The 20,166-nt window shown below is 33.5% G+C and overlaps 3 protein-coding genes across 3 annotated transcripts; all 3 read left to right on the top strand.

The window, feature by feature from the left end:
- Positions 1 to 213: 213 nt before the first annotated feature.
- LOC116033103 lies at positions 214 to 2,976 on the top strand. Its single transcript, XM_031275857.1, has 5 exons — positions 214 to 565; positions 661 to 913; positions 1,036 to 1,471; positions 1,990 to 2,261; positions 2,316 to 2,976. The coding sequence occupies exons 1-5, from the start codon at positions 214 to 216 to the stop codon at positions 2,974 to 2,976; spliced, it is 1,974 nt and encodes a 657-aa protein (XP_031131717.1).
- Positions 2,977 to 3,007: 31 nt separating this feature from the next.
- LOC116033104 lies at positions 3,008 to 4,150 on the top strand. Its single transcript, XM_031275858.1, has 3 exons — positions 3,008 to 3,328; positions 3,449 to 3,578; positions 4,110 to 4,150. Exons 1-3 carry the CDS (start codon positions 3,008 to 3,010, stop codon positions 4,148 to 4,150), a joined length of 492 nt encoding a protein of 163 aa, XP_031131718.1.
- A 31-nt stretch (positions 4,151 to 4,181) lies between these two features.
- On the top strand, positions 4,182 to 12,348 carry LOC116031408 (vesicle-associated membrane protein 721-like). Its single transcript, XM_031273609.1, has 5 exons — positions 4,182 to 4,374; positions 5,736 to 5,877; positions 5,959 to 6,079; positions 11,461 to 11,523; positions 12,034 to 12,348. Exons 1-5 carry the CDS (start codon positions 4,182 to 4,184, stop codon positions 12,181 to 12,183), a joined length of 669 nt encoding a protein of 222 aa, XP_031129469.1. The 3' UTR covers positions 12,184 to 12,348.
- The last annotated feature ends 7,818 nt before the right edge of the window (positions 12,349 to 20,166 follow it).

A 20,166-nucleotide genomic window follows, 5' to 3' on the forward strand; every position in this document is an offset into this window, starting at 1 on the left:
CCATTGCAGTATCCCGTATTGTTTCCTTATGGAGAAGATGGATATAGGGATGATATCTAGTTTTCAACAAATACTAACCAAGTGGGTGGTAGTAGGCAACGTATTACCCGAAGAGAGTATTTTGCTTTTAAAATACATGAAAGGCGAAGTGAAATTTCAACCTTATTGCATGCAAAGAGACTGTTCCAACAATTTTTAGCTGATGGGTACACAATGGTTAAAGCAGGTCGTCTACTATTCATTCGTAGCAATCAAAAGGCGTTGCATTGTGAAGTGTACAAAGGTTTGTCTAATGCATTGTTTAGAGGAGATATAGACCCTTCAACACAAGGGAAGAGGATTATTTTACCATCCAATTTTACTGGAGGTGCAAGATATATGATTCAAAATTATCAAGATGCTATGGCTATATGTCGTTGGATAGGTTATCCAAGCTTATTCATTACATTCACATGTTTGAGAGCTGAGGACAGACCAGATATTGTGGCACGGATTTTCAAGATGAAGCTTGATTCATTAATTAAAGAGTTCAAGGCTGGGAAATTATTTGGTCCGGTAAAAGCATGTAAGAATATTGCACACTTACATTGTTTTTATAAAGTATGTTGACTTTATAAATTATTCTTTATATTTAATTTTCATACTAATTTTTTATGGTAGTGATCTACACAATTGAATTTCAGAAACGGGGATTACCTCATGCTCATATACTTCTTTTTCTTGGTTTAAACACAAGTATTCCATGTCAAAGTACAATGGACTCAATAATTTCTGCTGAAATCCCGAGTAAAGAATTAGATCCTGAGTACTATCAAGCAGTGGAGGAGTTTATGTTACATGGTCATTGTGGTATTGCTAGAAAGACATCTCCATGCATGGTAAATGGATGGTGTTCTAAACACTTTCCCAAAAAGTTTGTGGAATACTCTAAATTTGATTCAGATGGTTACCCAATATATAGAAGACGATATGATGGAAAAATAATTACCAAGAATGGTATTCAGTTAGATAATAGATATTGGTCCCCCATAATAGATGCTTGCTTTTGAGATACAAGGCACATATGAATGTGGAGTGGTGCAACCAATCTAGATCTATCAAATACTTATTCAAGTATGTGAACAAAGGAAATGATCGCGTCATTGCGGAATTTTATAAAACAACATCAAATGCAGATGGAGTACAAGTAGTGGATGAGATCAACATGTACTATGATTGCAGATACGTTTCTGCATCTAAGGCTACTTGGCGTCTACTTAATTTTGAAATTCAATGTAGAAACTTGCTAGTTGAGAGGCTTAGTTTCCATTTACCAGATAGCCAAACGGTTTTCTTTCAGGATGATGAAGATGTTGAGATAGTATTGAACAAAGAAACTTTGGGACAAAGCATGTTCACACAATGGTTTGAGGCAAACAAAACTTTCCAAGAAGCTAAATTGCTAACCTATATTGAGATGCCCAATAAATTTGTATGGAAGAAAAATATTCGTCAATGGCATCCACGTAAAAGAGGTTTTTCTATTGGCCGCATATTTTATGTTCCACCGAGTATTGGGAATTATATTATCTCATATGTTTGTTGAACATAGTGAGGGGCCCAACAAGCTTTTCTGACATAAGGTCATATAATAGTGTATAGTACAATACTTTTAAGGAGGCATGTTATGCTCGGGGGTTATTACAAAATGATACTAAATACGTTGATGCCATTATGGAAGCTAGTCATTTTGCAACTCCCCACTAACTAAGAAAGTTGTTTGTTACTCTATTAATGTCAAATACAATGGCACGTCCTGAAATAGTATGGGAGAAAGTGTGGATACATCTGGCTGATGATGCTCAACATAACTGTAGGAGATTATTAAACTTGCAAGGTATTATTATTCAAATAATTAAGGTTTATGTACTCATTTTTTATTTGTAGAATTTTTTATTTTTTTTAATGTACTTTTTTTTTGTTATAGATATTTTTCTAACTGATGAATAGAAAAAGAATTTTGCACTATTTGAATTGTCAAAGCTTTTATTAGTCTATAACAAGACTTTGAGAGATTTTCCAAACATGCCGGTAATGAATGAAGCAAGCCATGTTCATGTGGAAAACCGATTGTTGTGGGAAGAGTTAGCATATGACCGTGCTAGGGAATATGAAGAGAGTCAACGCCTGAAGGAGAAACTAACAGAAGAACAAAGAGCAATATATGATGCCGTTATCAATGACATTGATTCCAACAATGGTGGATTGTTTTTTGTTTATAGGTATGGTGGTACATGAAAGACTTTTCTGTGGCGTGCACTCTCTTCGTCTATTAGAGCAAAAGGTGAAATTGTTATCAATGTGGCATCAAGTGAGATAGCTTCTTTACTTTTACCGGGTGGGAGAACTGCACATTCAAGATTTTCAATACCAATCTCGATTAATGAAGATTCTACCTGCAATATAAATCAAGGTAGCCAACTAGTCGAACTAATTGTGCAGGCAAAACTAATTATTTGGGATGAAGCACCGATGATGCACAAACATTGTTTTGAGGCGTTGGATAAAACAATGAGAGATTTGTTAAGGTTTGTTAACAAAGATAGTGATAGTAAGACTTTTGGCGGGAAGACAGTGGTTTTAGGTGGGAACTTTAGGCAAATCTTACTAGTGGTGCCAAAAGGTTCAAGACAGGACATTATATCTGCAACAATTAATTCTTCATATCTTTGGAGGCATTGTAGAGTTATGCGCCTAACTAAGAATTTGAGATTAACTACAATGGAACCTAGATTGCATCAAGACAAAGTTCAAGAATTTGCTAATTGGCTAATTTCAATAGGTGATGGTACTATTGGAGTAGATATTGATGGTTACACTGATTTTGATATCCCAACTGAATTGTTGTTGAAGTCAAATGGTGATCCTATTTTCTCTATTGTTAAAAGTACATTCGCCAACTTTACTGGTGCAAACAGTGATGAAAGTTGTTTTTAAAAAAATTGCAATACTAGCACCAACATTAGAGATGGTCAATGAGGTCAACCAGTATATGTCTAATTTAACTGAAGGTGAAAGAAAGACATATTTGACTTCTGACACAACGTGTAAAGACGATGGTTCAAGTTCAATTCTTGCTGATGTGCATACACCAGAATTCCTAAATACTATAAGAGCATTCAGCCTTCCAATTCATTCTTTGACTTTAAAAGTGGGGTTTCCTGTAATGTTAATGGGGAACATTGATCATAGTCTTGGTTTATGCAATGGAACTAGGTTGGTGGTAACAAAATTAGGCAATCATGTTGTTGAAGGAAGCATATTGGCAAGTCCTAATGCTGGGACTAAGGTATTAATTGCTAGAATGACTATCACCCCATCAAACCCAAGATTACCTTTCAAGTTCAACAAAAGACAATTTCCACTTATGCTGTCATATGCAATGACTATTAACAAAAATCAATGGCAGACGCTTTCCAATGTTGGTTTGATACTCAAGAAACCAGTTTTTGTGCCTGGCCGATTATATGTTGCTACATCAGGAGTGAGTCAACCAGATGAACTAAAAATTTTAGTATGTGATGAATCAAAACAAGATTGTAATTCTACTACTAATGTAGTTTATAAAGAGGCCTTTAATAATTTATAAATTATTTAATTATTAATGTTGTTTTATCTTTTTTTTTTTCTTTATAGCCAATATTTTATTTCACTTGATATATTTTCATTCTCTGCATCGCACGGATCAACGTGTTATCTAATGCGTAGCTTAACTTCACTAGTTTTCTTTAAAAAATAAAAACTTCACTAGTTTTCTAAAAAGAAAGGAACGAGGACAAAAAAAAAAAAGGAATAAATGGCAAAAAAAGTGGACATTTGAGAAAAGAAAACAAAAGAAAAGAGAGAAAATAATTTGCCTTATTCAAAGTTTTTTTTTTTTTTTTTTTNTCAAAGTTTTTTTTTTTTTTTTTTTTGAAAAAACCTTATTCAAAGTTAAAACCCATTGTTTAAACCTCTCCATTTCCTTTTTCTCTCTCCTCACCGTCATACTTCCTCTCTCTCTAGAAAAAGGCAAAGTAGGTTCAGAAAAGCCTTCATCTACAACGTTCTATCCCCTCAATTCGATTCAGCTTTTGCTGCTGTTTTGCCAAGCGAATCGCGTAAACCCTAAACGCCGCTGCTTGGAGGAAACCGATCCTGAAATGGGGCAGCAGAAGGCGTTGATCTATGCGTTCGTTGCCCGTGGGAACGTTATACTGGCGGAGCACACCGACTTCAGCGGCAACTTCAACTCCATAGCCTTTCAGTGCCTCCAGAAGCTTCCAGCCTCCAACAACAAGTTCACCTACAACTGCGATGGCCACACCTTCAACTACCTCGTCGATAACGGCTTCAGTAAGTATCCCTTTTTATTTCGCAATTTACCGTAAATGGAATATTTTAAATATTTATATTTATTTATCTTGGCAAAATGAAGGGGATGTGAGTTTATTTACTTCAACTTCTACTTATTTGATGTTACTATTGGAGTGCATTTTTTAGATGCGTTTTTTCTTTAGCCTAATAGTTGAGGTTGTTGAAAGAAAGATATTGATTTAGTTAATATGGTAAAAAATGAGCTAACTGCACAATTGAGGTCTGTTTACTTGTCCTGAATTTGATGCATTTGGGGCTTTAAGAGTTCACTATTGAGATTGTATAGGAAGCTGGCGATGCATTGTGGAGTATCCAGCTATTCCGCCTTCTGTTTTAGATGGAAAAGAAAGTTGATTTTTTATTAATACTTCTTACTTGTCCTTTGTTATAATAAATTATTATTATTGTTGTTGTTGTTGTTGTTGTTATTATTATTATTATTGGTACCATGATCCTGGCCCCATGTCAGGTAGTCACATTGGGTTTTGACTAATCTAGTTGAGTTGCTACCACACACAAAAGACCCCATCTGAGTTACATAAATCATATAAATATGTCTTTTGGCAACATGCATTATAATTATGTGCACATACTTGATCATGTAAATAAATTCATTTTGAAACATAAATCCTTTGACAACTGGCTTTAATTAAGTAAAGTAATTGCCTTATTTTCAAATGGAGACTCTCCATGAATTTAAGATGAAATTATCTAAATTATAATTACCATGCAGAAATATATGTTTTAAGATGAATGTTTGATGCATTATAATTATATTAATCAGTATCTGAAGTTGTGTATTTGTTTCTTTTGTAAATTGAGACACAAAGGTAAGCGGATTTCTGGAAATAGGGAGAGACTATTAAATGTATTGGCAAGTGCAGTGTGTGATATACATTACCATAAAATAATATAAGCTTGGTTGTCATATCCTATTGTCTATCGGAACTTGCCAATTCATGTGCAGCTATATTCCTTTATGAATGAGTTTGCATGTTAACATTCTCAAATGATTAGTTGGTGGAAGTTATGAACTTTTAATATTTCGTTTCAACTGTCTGTATTGCCTCATGATGATTTAATGGTTGCCTCAATTCCTACAAATGGTACTGGAAACATCTATTTTGCCTATTGGGTAGTTTTTCTATCTAGTGCTTGAAGATCTTCTGTATCTGAATATTTTGTCCTCAAAGCTAAGGCAACTATAAAAGAAATGATTGGGTATCTGATATTTGTATACTAGAGTTCTTCATTAATACTTTTGGTTCATCATTAAGTGGCCTCCTTCCTGGCCAATATTCATTGAATACTTGTAGGATTACTGATTTGTAGTTTTGCAGCTTATTGTGTTGTTGCTGAAGAATCCGCTGGAAGACAGGTCCCTATGGCATTTCTGGAGCGTATTAAGGATGATTTTGTAGCAAAATATGGTGGTGGAAAGGCTGCAACTGCTCCTGCTAATAGCCTTAACAAGGAATTTGGGTACTCAATTTTAAATTTGATCAGGAATTGTGTCGGAGATTTTCTATTATCTCATCTTATTGGATTGAACTGTTTTTGTAGGGCTAAATTGAGGGAGCATATGCAATATTGTGTTGACCATCCTGAGGAGATAAGCAAAATTGCAAAAGTTAAAGCACAAGTTTCTGAAGTCAAAGGTGTCATGATGGACAATATTGAGAAGGTATACAAATGTTTGTTAGCTTTTTTTCTTTTGACCAAATTGTGGTTATATTTGATATCTCTATTATCTTGGACTCTTGGTGGCTTTAATTCTGCGAAAAGAAATATAAAAAAATAAAAATTAACATTTCAAGTACTATAGTTTAAGAGATTGTCAATAGACAACTCTAGTGCACCCCTTTCATTCCATTTGATTGCTTTTTAAGATCATTAAAGAAAACAAACAAATAAACAAATATTTACTCCTCACATGTGGAAAGCGATTGCTCCGTTGCTTAAGTGATGAAGTGAGCGTGAGTGAGCCTTCGTCATAATGCTTCAATGAAGCTATGGTGAACAAGTGCAGAAAAGAGATTGTGAGTGCTTATCTGTGAAGTGAAAGCATTATGCGAAATGTGCCTCTGTCCAAAAGGCGCAGTCAATGCAGTCAACAGTGGTAGAGTTAGGGTTTAGATAGAAAATACCTTGTCCAAACACTCCAAAATGAGTGACGAACGTAGACCGATAGTTATTCCGGCAATTTTCTCAGTTATGTCACATCTCCTACTATTGATTCCAGGGTTTTTTTTTGTCACTGGGTTTCGCTTTATTTATTTGTTTATTAATTATTATTATTATTATTATTATTATCATTATTATTTTATATAAACTCGAGCTAGAGGTGATGACTCAGACACCATCCCATACCATATTCTTAGATGATTGTATGATTCACTGTGAAACTCTGTTTTTGTGTCCATAAATCCTAGATGCATTTGGGTGGTTGGCAGGGCACTTAGTGCTGTTTCTGTTTTTTTTTTTTAAAATAATAAAATTAGGCAGTAAGTTTATTAAGTATTTCATTCATATTGCTTATATATTTTACTTTAATTAATGTATTGCTGCATTCAATGTGGCACAATTTAATTAATGCATTGTTCCTATTGTTTGGATAATATGATTTTTTTTCAAATAAAAAACAAAAGATCCAGGATGGGAGCATTGCTTTTAGTATTAATTATTAACTCTTTTTTTTTTGTTTGTTTTTGTTTTTGTTGAACAGAGTATTAATTATTAACTAGTATTTGATGTTTTCTGACTATTTGATCAACACAATTAACAATTGTGCTTGTTCTATTCTAATTTCTAGGGGTGTGCAAACTTCGGTAGAAAATTGGTTAACCGACCGAACCGAAGAATTTCGGTTAACCATTTTTTAACCGATATAATTTGGTTCGGTTAATGGTTAAGGATTTTACATAATTTCGGTTATTGGTTAATCCGGTTTGAAATTCTCGGTTAACTGAAATTTTATATATATTATTTACTCCTAAATATTAAACAACAATATTAAATTATTAAAATTATTAACCAATATGTGCATTTGACTTTCCCTAAAAGTCTAAAACAATATTACAAAATTACACTTTCCCTAATATTAATTTTTATTTATAATTTTAAGGATTTCAAAATTTAGTTACAAATTTTGGTTAATCGGTTAACCGGAAAAAAATTTCAGTTCGGTTAATTCGGTAATAGAAATTTCGGGTCTGTTAATGGTTAAAGGTTTAAAAATTTCGGCTGACTTATTAACCGAATGCACACCCTTAGTAATTTCAGCTGAACTAAACTAATTTAACTAAAATTGCATGCAAATCATTTACCTATCCTTTTAAAGCGTTAAGCCATTAAGATATTTTCAACTTCGTGTCATTCTGAACAAAGCAATGCTTCGCTTTGCGCTTTAAAGTGAGGCAATGCCTTGTTGCTTTGCTGCGCTTTTTGTTTTTAAAATCTGTGTTACTCTTTAGCATACTCAAAGATTAAGGAGCTGTAACTCTGTAAGTATTACCTGAATTCAGGTATGGGTTTATGTTTAGAATGAATTATTTATAATTCAGACCCTGATCTATACATGCCTCTGACAATCTTGATTGCTTATAGTTGTGGGGGGTGCAAAGTCTAGTTCAATATAAAAAGCGTGATTGCTGGCTGATTAGTATATTGTCATTAATCTCAAGGAAACATGGGCTTGTTATGGTTCCTAATTATTATCATCTAGTCTCTAGAAGGCTTTATATGGATACCTTAGATAAATGATTGCTTATAAAGAGATCTATACCTTTTAGAGTGTTCTTCCAGAGTATCACTCTTGAATATTAGCTTTCTTGTTATTTACTTGATGTGTTAGAGGCTTCAACGGGTGAAAGTTGGTTTCTTCTAGAAACATTTTCCTTGCCTTTGATAGGTGTTAATTTGTAGTTACAAAATGATTCTATTTTTTAACTAGACCAAGTATCAATTATATAAAAATATAAGCATATTGCATCCTTAATCATTGATGTATATTTCATTTTCATCCTTAAATAATTAATGTGTATTTTAATTAACATAATAAAAAAAATATAATCATATTGTCATACTATTCCATTATTCATTAATCATTTATACTTATCTCAACACAAGCATCATATGTATTCAATATTAATCAAGCATTATGCATAATTAATATTCTCTAAAAACAACAAATTCAAAGCATTAATTAATTAAGGATTAATTTAAAATAAAAAACAATTGAATGCTTCAAATAATTAATTAATTTGTTTTATTGTTTTTTCTTAAAACCCCATTGACTAGAGTCCAGAGAGCCCCACTGTCTAAATTAATTAATTATACGCTAATTAAATATATAAAGTATTTATTAATTCAGATTTTCTTTTAGATTTAAAAAAAAGGATGAACTTATCTTGCTTAGTGTCCAGAGAGAGAACATGTGTGAGAAAGTGTGATATAAGAGGAAGAGTTGAGAGTTGAGACTGCATTTTTTGTTGGTCTTCTTCCCCCACCCACTGAAAAAATAAAGAGAAATAAGTGATTTGGCAGAAGAAGAAAAGCATACTTGTGATTCATAGGCTTGAGAGATCAGTGAAGGATGAGGCAATTTGATGGAATTGCAAAAACCGTTGGCTGCCAAAAAGTTTAGTAGGTTTTGGAGTTTGATCAGAGGCAATTCTCAAGGTCAATTGTGTCATAGCAGCCAAGATAGTGTGTTTTGAACCCTCAATTTCATCTTGTTGACTGTGTTACCTTGCTTAGTAATCAAAAGCGCTCTTTGGAGTGAAGCGATTACTTTGGTCTGCTTTCATACATTTCAGTGCTTCCCTGAAGCAAAGCGCAAGCCTGTCGCTCGTGCCTGCTCTGTTGCTTAAGCAGCAGAGTGATTGCATTTGACAAGAGTGAAGTTCTTGCATTTGGCAAAATTTTTTGGGTGAGAATGCTCATAACATTTTATGCAGAATGTGAAATGAGCAATTTATTGCCAAGGCAACCTTCTCTATAAGTTTCATGTACCTTTTGTGCAGTTCATTCATGCAGATTTTAGAATACTTATAGGAATTACATGTATCTCTCTCAGGCCAAAGATGATATATAATCTCACATCTTTTATCTACTAAAACTAAATTGTTGACTCCAATTAGAAGTTAGTTCGGGGCATTTTTTGAAATTAAGGGCATTATAATCCATATAGTTGACCACAACTAAACTGAGAGTACACATTAGTGGAGTTGAGTATTAGAGTCTGAAGATTTAATTAGTAGAGGACAGGAGGTTCTGATTTGAGGAACAGGGAATAAAAAATATGGATCACTGAATAAAAATAAAATAATGGAAATGAAGCAAATTGAAGTGAAAGTCCAATGCTTCATCTTTTTTGTAGAGATACCACTGAATATAAAACTTGTCTGTGTTCATGCATTAACCCTAAATCTTCTGAATCATGCTGATGAATGCAAGGGCAGACTTTTTTGAGATGGGATGGGGTTGTAGAGATAGAACCAGTTGTCTTATTTCTTCTCTTTTCTCATGTACATAAGCTAGTAAATGAGTTGTAATGAGGTGTAGTATTCTTCAGCGTTGTTCCTACGCTGTCGTGTCTAACCAAGCGCTCCTGGCATTTAAATTCAAACTGATATATACTATTTTGTACCCTGGAAACTGATCACGGGCTACTTTGGAAAGGGTTCTCTTCAAATCTTGAAATGCTGGAATGTTGTTTCATCTCCTATCATCTGATGGTTGATTTGGTCCCTATGCTTATAAAATGACCATTTTGAACAAAGTTTATCTAAATGTCTGGCAATTGCCCAGATCCAGATGGACCAATTCAACAGTGCCATAATATAAGTATGATGCAGCTGATGGTTTACTAGAAATGATCCATTCATATACAGTAATTCGTTCATGTCATCTCAAGAAGTAAAGAGCAGAATAAAAAAGTGAATCAATGAAATTAGAGCTTGATTGGTCCCCAAATGACATTTCATCCAATCTTGAAATCCAAGAAAATCATATATTTATTGATATGTTATTCAAGGTCTGTTGCTTAGCACTTGGTTGCAATAGCAATAATAGTTAAGCTGTTTCTTTTAAAATTTGCTTGGGGAAATTTCATATTCTCAAGTGTAATATTCTACAATTTTTACGACTTCTGTACTTGTTCACACTTCACTAATAAAAAGTTATTGATAGCAGTGTTATCAAGGCGTCGCCTAGGCGACGTCTAGGCGACGCTTAGGCGTCCGGTCGGTCGAGACCGAACGCCTAATGTGCTCGCCTCGCCTAAGTGCATAATACAACCCCAAAACTCCACAACATACATGGGTAGAACCTACACACTAAGGCGAGTCTACCGGTGTAATTTCTAGCTGGAGAAGTCGCCGGAATCGGCCTCACGCGCCGGCGCGTGGAGTCGGATTGGCAGCACGGCGGCGGCGTGTGGAGGAGCGTGGTGGCTCCGATGGCGGAGCGCTTCGAGCTCTGGCGTCGTCCTCCTGTTCCGAGCAAAGCCCACCCCTCTTTGTGGAAACATTATGGAGCAAAATAGGAGCAAAATAAGGATGTTTGCATCAGTAGAGTTAGTGCTAATAGTGGGAGTAGTATTTCCAGGAAAAGAGTTCCTTTTTGTCTCAATTCTTATGTATATATATGTGTAATTCAGTGTTTAGTGGTAATACATAGAAATATACAAAAGCTTTTAATTTCACTCTTCTCAAGGCTACCACTTCCTAGAGTAGAGTAAATATGGTTGCCTATTTCCAACACACATCATGCCTAATTGCCTATTCACATCCTCTATATATATATATATATATATATATATATATATATTACTCATCGCCTAGGCGGTCGCCTAGTCGACTAGTCGACTAGGCAGTTGACGGCATCTCGCCTAGAAAGTCCGCCTTGATAACTATGATTGATAGAGATATTATCAAGTTGGAGGGCTCACTGTTTGGTGATATGCTGTAATTGATATATGTATTTTCATTTGTTTGCCTTTGATCTGTTGAGTTTAAGAAACCTCAAGCAAACCTATATACTTATTTATGTTTCCTGATACAGGTTCTAGATCGTGGAGAAAAGATAGAGCTTCTTGTCGACAAGACTGAAAATCTTCATCAGCAGGTATGACTTTTTCTTACTCTTTTTGCTTCTACACTTTTACTTATGGTAGTATCACTAGGTTTGAGAGTATAGATCTGCAATCCTTGGGCTCTTCACAAATTGAAAGAAGCTCTGTTGCCTTCATTCCTATGAACTTTATGTTGCCCAAATTACTCACTGGTGATGTAATTCTAGATATTTCTCAAATAATGAATGGGATACATAAGTATACATCTTATCGACAAAGTAATAAGAGTATTGTTAGCAAGCTTGACTGCAGAGTTTCAAATACTAATACCCAAGCTTCGCTGTTTCATACCTTCACTACCCTTATTCCACATCAAACTCCAATCCTACTGTCCTAACCTCAGAACATGAGCATGGGTTTAGAGAGGTTATCATAGTTTTTGCTTTTGAACTCCTCAAACTATATGGTTATTACTCTGTTGGCATATACGTGATATACCAGAATAAGCTAAAATGCAGGTCCAGATCAGGTACCAATTTTAATAGTTTGTTTTTTTGGAACAGGCACAAGACTTCAGGAATACTGGCACAAAAATCCGGAGAAAGATGTGGCTGCAAAACATGAAGGTGAAGTTGATAGTGTTGGGTATCATCATAGCCTTGATCCTCATCATAGTACTCTCTGTTTGTCATGGCTTCAACTGCGGAAAGTGATGGTTTTCTATTCTATATATCTGTAGAAGGCACACTATATTCTGTCTTAGTGTTTGTCTGTGGAAACACGATGTTAAAAAGAAAGATACTTGCACTGTGTATGTATTAAGGGTGCGAAATTTCTTTATTTTGGTGCAATAGAAACCATTCTCTTTTTTGCATCTCCATAGTTATCCGCTGGCAGTTTTTCTGTGATTCGGCAGTTCTAATATAATGTCTGTTCAGGTCAAGCTAGAATGTTGGATAGTATTTCAACCAGTTTTGTCATTTTTAGTCCTTGGATGTTTCCAATTCTGGCAGTTTTACTATCATTTTCTAAATCTTAACTACTTGCGTTACACAGTTATTTAGGGCCTAAGGACTATTAGGGTGTGTTTGGTAACCCGTAAAATGACTTCCGGAAAATGTTTTCCAAGTTTTCTGTGTTTGGCAACGTCCGGAAAATGTAGTCAACAGAAAATGTTTTCCGTTGACCAAGGAAAATCAGTTCATTTTTTCGGAAAATGACTTACGGAATTTTTTTACGTAAGTCATTTTACGGAATCGCCAGACTAGCTGTTTCGCATGTTTTTTACCAAAATCAAGTCATATCATCCATGACCATGAACCAAGGAGGTGGGAAAATCGCCGGAAACCTTTGCTACATTTTTTTATTTTATTTTTTATTTATTTTTTTAATTTTTTTATAAATTCTATTTTTTTATTAAATACTATTATTTTAATGTCAGATTGAATGTCAGTTGCCAGACTCCCAAACCATAGTACCAGATTGAGTGTCAGTTGCCTTTGCCAAGGCATGGATAAGATGGTTCGTTAATCTATAAATGAAGCTATTTGAATAGGAACTAGTAGTGCTAATAAGAGTTGTGCAATCGTTAATACAATGCCACATATGAAAGAGCACCGGTATTCCCTGTGAGGCCTCGAGCTACAATCTAACAATTCGTTTCCACCTGAACCTCACTGAGCCCTTTGTTTGTTAAAATTCGTGGTAATTTGTCTAGTTTGATTACTTAAGAGTGATCTAAGTGTTAGTTAAATTGTAAATTAACAAACTCGGTTAAGGGCTTTACGCTTCCTAATCGAACAATCACTAAACTAGTTTCAAAACTATCAAAATATTACAGTTTGCACAATTAACAAGTAGGTAACCAAACGAAAGTAACAAAAAAAGACACATGATTTTGTAGCCCAGTTCAGGGTACACACTCCTACACCTAGGGGCATCCCATGGAAAAGACTGCCCAATTCACCATTAACTTCAGAAAAGAGATTCACTGAATCAACCAACATGAAGAACACGAATAACTTAATTCAAAACACCAATGATTTAGCTAGGTTGATGAGTTCGTTCTTTGGTGAACTGACTTGTGATGCGTCCATTCGAATGGACTGCTCGAGAAATTCTCTAAGCTAACAGTCCGAAACCTTAAAATATTGGTGAATGTGATCTAAGACAAAATGTATCCTAGGTTCATTTCCAAGAAAGCTATTTTCCAAAAAGCCTTAGACATTTTGTGCAGAACAAAAATATATGTTCAGTGCAAATTAAGTCTTTAACGACTGAAAAATCTGACAAGCTACCTACTCTCCGAATTACTCGGTAGTCTCTACCCATTGGTTAATAGCCACTTGAAATTGGTTTCCCCTCCAATGGACCATTTTCATTCGTCTATAAATACCTTCTTCTAAGACTGAAGAAGGTGTTGGTCAGTCGAAAATTCTTAAGTGTTCAAACATTCAAAGCAATCAAGATTTTTTTAACATCTAGTGACCAGTGAGAGAAAGAGACAAGCTACAAAGAGTACATCCAAATTACAAGAGACTTGAGGTTCTTTCAAAGAGAAGATCAAGATTATCAAGCCATGCTCTCTTTGTTGGAGAAAGAATAATTTTTTTCTTCTAACTTGTACCCTCTACACTACTACAAAATTGAACATATAAATATGACTTTCCACTACACCTCTTGAATAAAGGTGTAGTGGATAGTTGAAAAAATAAATATAATGGCAATACCGTAAATAAATGCATAAGAATACACTACACCTCTATTTAAAAGGTGTAGTGGATTCTCAACAAAAAAATAACGTGTCCACTTTCCGCTACACCTCCACGTGGAGGTGTAGTGGAAAGTCAATATTATTTAGAAAGAAAATACTTTCCGCTACACCTGCTATGTGGAGGTGTAGTGGAAAGTCAATATTATTTATATAAAAAATACTTTCCGCTACACCTGCCATGTGGAGGTGTAGCGGAAAGTTAATAAGTTAAAATAATAATAATAATGGAGAAATTATTTTACTTATTAGCTGTTGATTAAGATTGTATTATGACTACATTATTAGAGTGATTTAAACTGCATACCAATTATCAAATTAAATATCTATCTACTTCGTAATTATTAACAGAATAATAGAGAGACGAATTATTATTATTATTATTATGTTAGATAATAAACATTAAAAAGGACCAATTCTACCATCAACAAAATTAAAATTAAAATCTTAATAAGAGGATAATCATTTTATCCAAATTAAATTCTCACACCATACTCTTACTCTCACTAAATATTTTTTAAAAGAAAATCAGAATAACCTATTAGAGTTTACGGTTGGCTTCGTGTTCAAAGCGTGGACGTCCGAATATTGTACTGGAGATAGTGCAATCATCCTAGAAGTTCAAGGATAAGAGTGGAGTAGGCTAAGTTGGTCGAACCACTATAAAAAAGCCTCTCTCTCTCTTTACTTGCTACTTTTCATTGCATTTTATCAAGAACCAAACCGAACTCTTTCAAGAACAAACTTGCCTGCAAACAAAGCTTAAAAATGGTTAACTAATATTTCCTCTGTGCATAACTCTCGAAACGTTAAAGTTACCACTCGGGTACTCTAACAATTCGCAAGAATTTTCAAAATCTACCAAGTCTATTCACCCTCCTCTAGATTGGTTCCCTAACCCTATCGGGACCAACAATATATGTATATATATAGGGTTGCATTCTAATGAAAACTCCCTTATAATACAAACATATGGATTAATGATGGCCAGTAGATTACATAAAATGAACGGCTGCAGATTAATGAACACATATAATTGGAGTGTAGGATTTATACAAGAAAAGGGTAATTAAGACAAATCAATAGGTAATAATCAAATCAGTTATATTTGGAATGCAATTCCGCGAACAAATTAGGTAGTGTAACTTTGGTATGATTAATATACTAGTTTCACATAGCCAACCAAAAATGACGTAGGGATCTGACGACGACGAAGAGGGGAAGTCCCATGGATGCGAATGCTCGAGGAATAGCAGCTAACAACTCAGGTTTGTAATCCCATATTCAATATTTTGGTGTAGAGAAATAGCGGACATGGATAACAAAGATGATTTTATGTTCGGCGAGGAAAACTATTTGCTTATGACTTCTGTTCGAATTACGTAGAAAATGATTCACCATGGTCCGTAAGAATTTTTCTGTTCGCACCATGCACACACACAAGTAGTTAGCAAACGCAGACACTTGAGATGACCAGAATGAGAGGGATGAAATTTCATCCAGTAATTCCGCCTTTATACATCACTAATCATCAACGTGAGTCTCTTATGGAATTACAACCTTTATTATATAAATCAATGTTAGGAAATAATTTATTCCTAACGTTGATTCATATAATAAAGGTGTCATGCTTATATGAATCAAGTGAGAGAGATGTGTGTTTGTGCTAAGAAATATTAGGGGTTCAATTCCCTTTATTGCTTCAATAAAGCTTTATGGATTTTTTTAATATATATATATATATATATATATATATATATATATATATATATATAGAAATCTGTTCAAATGTGGCTGCACCTTCCCGTGTGGTTGGTGCGGTTCACACCACTCAATGTTATAAAATGCACCACAATGAAAATACACCAAACACCCAAAATAATGCACCATAATTCCCCTGCCCCTAATGGTGCATTTGCTAACACTGTGTGGTGTATATTTGCATACCTAGTGGTGTGTTTTTTGGTGATGTGTACCTAACGGTGCATATTTGTGTGGTGCATTTTCTAACACTGAGTGGTGTATATCTGTAAGACGCGGCCACACTTGAACTCTACCCTCTCTCTCTCTCTCTCTCTCTCTATATATATATATATATATATATATATATATATATATATATATATATATTTATTTATTTATTTATTAATAATGAGATGTAATTTATAATGTGTTTTTTAATTGAATTATTTTATCAAATTAATTATGTTTCATATTTTGTTTTGAATATTTTTATAAAGTTTTGATGTGCTTTATTTTTTGCCTATATCCAACAATATTTATGATTATATTTTTAAAGTGTTGTTTTCATTAAACTATCTCTTCTATTTTAATATTTTGCCCCCACTAAAAAAAATTCTAACTCCATCACTGCTTCCCACCAAGACAAAACTAATGAACAAGAGGTGTTGAGGTTGACCCAATATGTTTGAGGTGTGGCAACGAGATTGAAACTTATGTACATGTGTTACTTCTTTGCTGAGTTATCATAGGTGTGTGGACGTCCTCTCCACGCATGCAGGCTATAATATTTTCCTATATATATATATATATATATATATATTATATAGAGTCATTTCCATTTTTGGTCCTACTGTTATTAGGGCATTGCCAATTTTAGTCCACTTCATTAATTTTTGCCACATTGCAGCCAGTCTTATTTAGTCCTTCCCACTTTTAGTCCACATTGCAAATTAACTAGGCTTATTAAGTGGTTTGGTTGGACTAAATAACTAGTAGTTGCTATTCAACCAGACTTTGTGCCTATATAAACTTGTATTGATGGGATACAGGATATACATTATATAGCACATACAGTTCACGGTACTGCTTAGTAGACACCACTACACCATCTAGGGTTCCAAGTCAAGTATGAGACAAATATGGCTAACGGTCTACCGTTCAAGAGGCATCACATCAACTTTTGATGTAATTGAGTAAAATCACTACTACAGAAAACACCTTTAACATCGGTTTTTTAGCATTTTTAACGTTAGTTAAAAATCGACGTCTATCTGGCAGACGTTGTATGTAAATGATACGACGTCGGTTGTAAAAACCGACGCCGTATGTATTTTTTAATTTTTTAAATAAATAAACGACGTTGGTTATCTAGGAAAACAAACGTTTTTTTATTATTAACAAAAAAAAAGGATACGACGTCGGGTTTTCAAAAAACTGACGTCGTATCATATATTATAAAAATAAATAAATAAATGACGTCGGTATTTAGGCTAAAAACCGACGTCGTTTAATTATTAAAAAAAATTATATACGGCGTCGGTTATTGTCGGTTATTTATAACCGACGCTGTATGTAATTTATTTATTTTTTTAAAATAAATAAACGACGTCGGTTTTTGCTTAAAAACCGACGTTGTTTATTTATTTATTTATTTTTAATAATTAAATAAATTTTACGAATCCACCTAAAACCTGTATAGTGCAGTAATATTTACAATTCACACATAAGTTTCAAAACCTGTGTAACAAATTAACATTTATATCTCACAATTGATCAAACTAATAAATTTCTCAATTAATCAAACTAATAAACATCACAACTAATCAAACTAATAAATTCTCAATAACTAATAAATTTCACAATTAATCAAACTAATAAAAATCACAACTAATCAAACTAATAAATTCTACAATAACTAATAAGACATTGAATATTCAATATTCAACATAAATCTCACAATTCAACAACTAATAAACAACAAGTATTTAACATAAATCTCACAATTCATCAAACTAAAGAACTAATCTATTAACCCATTCATCAATTAAATATTAGCACCATTTGTCTCTAACTTCATCAATATCTTTTTGATTGTAGGGCAATCTTCCTTGTCTCTCCAAAAGCTATAAAGTTTAAAAGAGATAAAAAATTAATAAGTTAGTATTTTAAAAAATATGAAGAGAAAGATACTTTATTAAATTACTTGCCTTATTCATTCCCTTGTATGCTCCCAATGAAATGATTTCCAAAATAAATTTCATCACATAATATCCGCTTTCGGTACCTCCTCTTTGTATGACACACTACATTTGAAGTAAATAATATAATTAAGATTTTATTAATAAAAAACAATAATAAGATATATGTACTTACCGAACATGTAATCCATTTTAGTTGACGACTTGTTTTCTTTCCACCTATTATGCTTGTTGCCTTCAAAGACCTATTAATATAAGACATATATAAAATATACATAAATGATTGACATCACTATATTAGTAATAAGTATTAATTATATTTATAAATTTACATACGTTTCAATTATATCTTTAATATCCTCACGTGGCAGATGACCAAGGGAATCAAACCAATAGATTTCATGTACTTTAGGACAAATAGCCATCAACATCCAATGCCCCTTACAAATAAGAATTTTATTAGTTTATAGTATATTATATATAAGGTATTGATGTATTTTAAAACATAATCAAATGTTTACTCGAAATTATATAGGGCTAAATAGCAATCTTTCGTCTCACCATATCCCATGGTTTCACTTATATATAGTTGATCCTCCCATTTCTAGTCGTCAGTTTCGGTTGAATCTAATTTGGATCTAAAAAACCATACTTGGTTTGTGATTGAAAACCATATTCTTTATAAATACCCCTACTCACAATCAAAAGCAATCATATAAATTACTAATAATTATGTTAAATAAAAGGCTAAAGTGCCATCTAGCACCATAAACTATATCCAATTATTCATGCCGCACCCTAAACTTTCATATAGTATATATTGAGCCACAAACCAAAAAAAAAAAATCCACCTAGAACTTTTAGCAGGTTTCCATGTCTTCCTGCTAACATGGCGCAGGTTTCCCATTGATGTGGCATTTCTTTTAACCTTATGTTGTCCATGTGGCATTTCTGTTAACCTTAATTTGTCCATGTAAGCGTTTACATATTTATAATTTAAAAAAAATTATTATATTAAAATAACCAGAATTTTCTTCTCTTTATTTTCATAATGTATACTTTTCAATTTTGCAATTCCAATGTTTCAATTTTTTTTTTCAGAATTTATATTTTTTGGCTAATTTTTTGTTTAGTATTTTTTCAATTTTCCAAATTTATAGAAATGATTTTTTTTTGTTTAGTATCTTTTCTACATAAATATATCCACCAGCACTTTGAATGTATACTCCTTACTCACCCACATAAAACCATTTAGATTGTCAACAACTAAACAACCGCCAAGTGAAATTAAAAATAAAATCAGGTTACTAATATAAAATGTCGAAAAAAAACAATATACATTGCCAAGAACAAAACAAAAGAAACTGCCAATGCATAATCCACTAGTTAGTCAAAAGACAAAATCGTACATACGCAGTAGCTATAAACACTAGCTAGTTAACAATAAAAACACAAAAAATAAAAAAGAAGTGGCTCCATCAATCTTCATCTGCCTTCATAGTTCCATTGAGCTTCACTCTATGCAAGCTACAGAAAAGAAGAAAGCACTGTCAATTAATAATAAACTGCTAACAGTCATCTACATGAATTATTTAAATTGCATTGTGTTCAATTTATTTACCTGACATTCCAACAAAGCTTTCCTGAGACAAGTCTGTCCGTCTTCCACTTCCACTTCCTCTCCCCCCCCCCCCTCACAATAGTCGATGGTCTTCGTCTTCCTCTAACAGAGGAAGAACCGGCAGATTCTACTTGTTGGCTTGACAATGTAGGACAAAATCGTTTGTTATGTCCCTTTCCCTTGCATAGTTGACATGTCATAATTCTTCATTTTCTAGACAACTTTCTAATCTCTTCACTCACTTTTTGCTTATTTTTTCATTTTCTTCAAGTTTTCTTTTCTTCTTTGGCCTACCAGTCATCTTCCTTGGAATAGGAGCAAGTATTTCATCACCTTCAGTCCTTGGCCAAAAGATTTCCCCATT

Source organism: Ipomoea triloba, chromosome 10 (genome assembly GCF_003576645.1).
Source record: "Ipomoea triloba cultivar NCNSP0323 chromosome 10, ASM357664v1".
Taxonomy (NCBI): Eukaryota; Viridiplantae; Streptophyta; class Magnoliopsida; order Solanales; family Convolvulaceae; genus Ipomoea; species Ipomoea triloba.